Here is a 6,576-nt window from a genome sequence, read left to right on the forward strand (position 1 = left end):
TATATATATATATATATATATATATATATATTTAAATAGGCGCAGGCATGGCTGTGTGGTAAGAAGCTTGCTTCCCAACCACATGGTTCTGGGTTCAGTCCCACTGTGTGGCACCTTGGGCAAGTATCTTCTATAGCCTCAGGCCGACCAAATCCTTGTGAGTGGCTTTGTTGGACAGAAACTGAAAGAAGCCTGTCGTATATGTGTGTGTGTATGTTTGTGTGTCTATGTTTGTCTCTCACTACCACCACCACCATCGCTTGACAACCGGTGCTGGTGTGTTTACTTCCTTGTAACTTAGCAGTTCAGCAAAAGAGGACGAAAGAATAAGTACTAAGGCTTACAAAAAATTAGTCCTGGAGTTGATTTGTTCGGTGCTCCAGCATGGCTGCAGTCAAATGACTGAAACAAGTAAAAGGAAGAATAAAAGAATATATATACATATATATATATTACACGTATTGCAATGCTTTAAGCACAAGCAAATTACACTTTTTAAAATATATAATCACGGTGGTGCACCAGCATGACCGCAGCCACTTGGCTGAAACACATAAATAAAAAAAAAAAAAATAAAAAAAAAGAATATATATATATAAAATGTGTGTGTGTGTATGTATGTATATGCTCATTCATTCATTTCAGTCTTTCTGTGTTATATATTAGCATAACTAATGGTGGTATAAGTGTGTTGCTATCTTGATTCTGTATCTTTGATGAATTTTCCTTCTAGTTTATATTTATATATGCACATACACACACACACACACACACACATATAAATTTTCACATACACGGTTATTTTTATGTGCATGATGTGGTGTGGGAGGAAAATAAGGATGATGGTGATGATGGTGATATAAAAATGACTGTTTTTATCCATTTTTCATTGAAAAAAAGATTTTTTTTTCTCTTGTTTATTCAATCCCTTTCATCTGTGTTAGGCAAAGCAAAGAAAAAAATATTCCTAGTTTATCTAAAAAAAAATAATAAAGAGTTGAAAGGCAAATTGAATAAGAGAAAAAAAAAGATTTGGTGAAATTTCTGTTTTTTTGCAGTCATTTCTTCCTTCTTGCAAAGAAGCTTAGATACTTTATGTGAAGGAAGAATTATTTTTACAGCTGGATGCCTCTTGCTACTGGATGCCTCTTGCTACTGGATGCCTCTTGCTACTGCTAACCGCAAACAATGTCGAGTAAATGATTTGGTTTTGTTCATCCATGTAGACTGAAGTGTCTGTCTGTGAATAGTTTCGTCTCCCTACACATCTGTTTATAGCTATTCCAACCAAATATAAATCTTGTATATTTATTTAATGATTCTACCATCATTATTTTGGCAATATGATAAAGGGTATGCATTACTGATGAGGTCAGTATAAAGCTGAAACCCATCTGGAGTTATATACATTTATTTAACCCTTTCACCGTGAAAATTGAATTTCATGGTTATTCCAGTAATGATGTTAAATGTCTCAAAGAATAGAATTGGTATTTTCTGCAAGACATTGTCTCAATAAACATTGACATATCTCAGCAGAAAATAGTTCCAAACATGACATTCCTCAACCAAAGATAGATTGGTGTATAAAACTGCTTTCTACAGTCACGAGTAATGAAATTATAAGTGAATATATCTGCTTTCCACAGCCAATGGTTTTATGATTTTATTGTCATTGTTTTCACAAATATGATGACGGTTACGCTTTACTGATGAGGTCAGAATAAAACTGAAACCTGTCTCGCATTATTTACATTTATTTTGTTTCTTTCTTTTGAACACAAGCACATGCTCTTTTTCATTTTCACATACACACACACACACACATACAATCTCTCTTTCTCTCTCTCTCTTTCTTTCTCTCTTTCTCTCTCTCTCTCTCTCTCTCTCTCTGAAACACATGCAAATACACACACACACACCTACATACTATGGAAGTCAACTCAGTGAAGAAAGAATGTACCCAGTGCCCATAAATAAGCCACAAAACAAAAATGACTTTATACTTTAGTTGATGGTTTTCGACTTTTACTACAGCAGTTATATAATTGTCTCCTCTTAGTTAAATGCAATGCAGAATCATGATAATTGAACAATAATGCCTTTGTTGAAATTAAGCCTTCATTTTAATTTTATTTTCTGCAGGTGCTGGTGAATCTGGAAAGAGTACAATTGTAAAACAGATGAAGTAAGTACTGCTTATATCCATTACGTATTGGTGGACCCAGATTGAAAGGCCTGAAAACAGATACTTTCCCCTTTGGCTAAGCCCTCTTCAACTTTTTCAAGTTTCACTTGAAAAGGAAAATGAGGGTGGAGAGGGAAGTTCTGTCCCCCACCCCAAAGCAATTTTGTTGAAAGGTGGGTGAATGTTGCAAGAATGGCCCGAGTGACTGGGTCTACTCTAAGTATGTGTCTGTAGAGGAAATGGAAAGGGCACTTGCCCTGGTGGTCAGGACTGTTGTGGATTTGTTGGGTTTCCACGAGCAGTCCTAGGAGGCTTCCCTCTTTTGAGGAATTTTGTTGTTATATTCAATTATTATTTTTGTTTTTCATTGTTTGCATGACTTTCATGTAACTCCAAATTGTATTTGTCCTGTCTTGTCCATAATTTTTATTATTATCATCATCATTATCATTATTATTATCATTATTATTATCATTGTTATTATCACTATTGTTATTATTATTATTATTATTATTATTATTATTTCTATTGTTGTGATGAACACAGTGTTCAGTTCCACCCATAGGCATTTCACCCTTCCATGTTGGACACCAATTTCTAGGAATGCTTTACAAATGAAATGACCGTTATTGTGTCTGAGTAATTAACTGGCAATTTAATTTTAGATTTACTAATAATTGTTTTTCTTGCTTGATTATAATTTAGGTGCTGTAGGGTTAATAAGTATTACATCAGAATAACACACACATCTGTACACACATTCTCTCTCTCTCTCTCTCTCTCTCACACACATGCACACACACACACACACACACACATATTCACTCACACAGACACACATGCACGCACACACGCACATACGCATGCACACACACTCATGCACACTCACAAACGCACACACACACACACATGCACATATACACACACACACGTATATATTAACATTATAACATGTTCCGTTTTTGTTGTTTTTTTCCTATCTATACACACACACATATACACACAATTTTGTCAGGGTGTAGCGTCTCTTTGTTTAGTTTCACATGCTATCCAGTACTTTTGCTTCAGTCTGGTTAAAGTCACACACACACACACACTCTATTACATAACAGCAATACAGTGAGTGGCCTTTATCAAATACCATTCTAACAGAAATAGTAGGTACTTGTGCCTCCCCCCCCCCGCTTTCTCCTTTTGTCTCTCGAATTTTCTCTTTCTTCCTCCCCCCTCTCTTCCCCTACACCTGTTGTTATGACACATCAATTATATTCGACAATTATTTGTAATTGTCACTAAAATCAAAACAAATGTTAACTAACATGTTTATTCTAACTACATGTTAACTATATGTTCATCTTACATGATAACTGACATGTTTATTATAGCTACATGTCAACTACATGTTAACTAGCATGTTTATTCTAACTACATATTAGCTAACATTGTCATCATTACTACCACGTTATTTAATCTATCATAATTATGTATTAACTCACACATTTAATTATTTCATGTTAACGAAGGTGGCGAGCTGGCAGAATCGTTAACACACCTGGTGAAATGCTTAGCGGTATTTTGTCTGTCGCTATGTTCTGAGTTCAAATTCCACCGAGGTCGACTTTGCCTTTCATCCTTCTGGGATCAATTAAATAAGTACCAGTTACACACTGGGGTCGGTATAATCGACTTAATCCCTTCCCCCAAATTTCAGGCCTTGTGCCTACAATAGAAAGGATTATTTCATGTTAACTATCATATTCATGTTAACCAAATGTTAACTACCATATTTACTATAACTACATGTTAACTAACATATTCATAATTACATTAACTAGCATGTTTGTTATAACTATGTTAATTAGCATGTTTATTATTACTTCCTGTTAACACGTTTATTATAACTGCTTGTTAACTAGATGTTTATTATAACCACTTGTTAACTACATGAGCTAATGTGATGGACACATTAAATAATGTAGTCTTAGATATACTGGAAAAAAATATGAGATGGTCATGGTTAGATTGCGTTTACTCGTAGATTGATTGTATGAGTTTTGGACCTGGTGTAGAAGAGTTCTTTTTCCGGATTTTGTACTCTTTTCTAAATATTTGTACTTCTTTTAAAATGTTTGTACTCTTTCTCCCTCTAATCCTCAAAGTCATCTGGCTATTTCTGGAAGTGAGGTCAGCTGACCTGATCAGATGATTATAAATTCCAAGCCAGAAAGAGACAGAAAAAGACCAGTGGCTATATCGAATCATTAAGATCATACGACCAGTATTTCTACTGTCGGTCAGTTAAAAATAGTACAATTTGCAGAAAAAGAGAGGGTGGTCAGATGGGATTAATTAATAAATATACCTAAGTTAATTATAAATGACCAGCGATTTCTGTTGGTCAGTTATAAATAGTACAAATTGCAGAGAAAGAGTGGGAGGAGCAGATGCCATTAATTAATAAAAATAGCTAATTTAATTATAAATGACCTGCCATTTCTGTTGGTCAGTTAGAATGACCTGTTATATGTGTTAGACAGTTTATAGAAAATGAAACAGTAAAATTGAAAACCTTGCTCCAATATTTATTTGTGATAACAACTAAAACTCAGAATCTTAAGAACTGGTAAAGGTGTGTAGCAGCAAGTCGTTATTGGTCACTATTCTGTAGAATTACCTTTGTCCAAAATATCAAATTCTTTTATTACCTCCGCCATAGCAAAGGCAGAGGTATTGTTTTCAGTTGTGTTTGTTTGTTTGTTTGTCTGTGGACAAGATATCTTAAGAACCACTGGATGGAATCAGATGAAACTTTCAGGGATGTTTGGCCTTGTGACTGGCATGAACTGATTAAATTTTGGAATTGATCCGGTACCAGACAAGGATTCTGGATTATTTATCCTGTTCTTTTACTTAATTTTTGAGAGCAGTCAAGTTCATTTTTAGTATTCTTGTTTGTGAGAGCAGTCAAGTTTGTTTCAGATATTCTCATTTTAAAAATAATGTCCAGCTAATCGTTGAGCAGACATTGGTGTTGCCTTGGCGGAGGTTTGCACTTTCTGAGTGCTCTTGTCTTTCATTGCCGTCAAACTTACTGGCAACCAGAAACCCTCACAGATTTTCTATTTAATATCATTAAATCCTTTAGCGTTTGAACTAATTGTATCCAGCCCAAATTCTACCTGTTTTAGGTTCACATCAACCAGATCTAGCTTCTCACACCTACCCTACAATGTCATTCTAAAAATAAACAATCCCATCATTGAAAATCTTGAAGGTACAAGTACATCTAGGACTACATCATCTGATGTATCCTCTTGTCACAGTATATCTAGGACTACATCATCTGATGTATCCTCTTGTCACAGTATATCTCGGACTACACCATCTGATGTATCCTCCTGTCGCAGTATATCTCGGACTACAGTGGTTGGCGTCAGAAAAGGCATCCAGCTGTAGAAACATTGTCAGATCAGATCAGAGCCTGGTGCAGCCTCTTGGCTTTCCAGACCTCAGTCAAATCGTCCAACCCATGCCAGCATGGAAAATGGACGTTAAACGATGATGATGATGATGATGATGATGATGATGATGATGAATGTAAAGCAGTAAGTTGGTGGAATGGTTAACATACTGGACAAACTGCTTAGCAGCATTTCCTTCTGGTTTCCTCACATTCTGAGTTCAAACCCTGCCAAAATCAACTTTGTCTTTTATCCCTTTGAGGGGCGGGGTTGGGTGGTCAATAGAATAAAGTGCCATGGGGTTGCTTTAATCATCTTGTCCCCTCCCATCAAAATTCCTGGACTTGTACCCCACAACAAACCAGTGTCCCCTTCAGGAGGTAAATGTTGCGATGTTGGTCACTCACGCACCACAAAAACTGGGTCACAGGGCTCAAGAAACAGAAGGAAAGGAGTGGTGTGTGACTGGAGGGATGTGTAGCTAGTATTTCTAGCATGTTCAACGGCTGTCTACACATCCGTGACTGGAGGGATGTGTAGCTAGTATTTCTAGCATGTTCAACGGCTGTCTACACGTCCCCTTGTTGCTCTCTCTCTCTCACTTGGCCTATCCTTCCTTCGAAATGTCAAACCAAAGAATTCAATTCACTAATAGTTTTGCCATTAGTAAAACCCGCGTTACCATTTGACATTAAGGAGGGGATTAGAGGGAACACAACGAGGCTGAAAGACACACAGACAGACAGACAGAGACAGACGGACGGACAGACACATAAGTTGAAATTCTCAGTTAATGCCTGTAACAAACACACACATATATATACACATACACACATATATACATATACATACATAAACATATGCATACATATGTACATAAATACATATATATATATATATATATATATATATATATATATATATATA

The 6,576-nt window shown here is 35.9% G+C and overlaps 1 protein-coding gene across 1 annotated transcript in view; it reads left to right on the forward strand.

The window, feature by feature from the left end:
* The window catches only part of LOC106874528 (guanine nucleotide-binding protein G(i) subunit alpha), a 79,824-nt gene that overhangs the window by 45,928 nt on the left and 27,320 nt on the right, over positions 1 to 6,576 (forward strand). Inside the window, exon 3 of the mRNA XM_014922293.2 lies at positions 2,146 to 2,188. Within this exon, the coding sequence (XP_014777779.1) occupies positions 2,146 to 2,188 (43 nt within the window). The remainder of the gene's footprint in view (positions 1 to 2,145; positions 2,189 to 6,576) is intronic.

This window comes from Octopus bimaculoides, chromosome 15, assembly GCF_001194135.2.
Source record: "Octopus bimaculoides isolate UCB-OBI-ISO-001 chromosome 15, ASM119413v2, whole genome shotgun sequence".
NCBI lineage: Eukaryota > Metazoa > Mollusca > Cephalopoda > Octopoda > Octopodidae > Octopus > Octopus bimaculoides.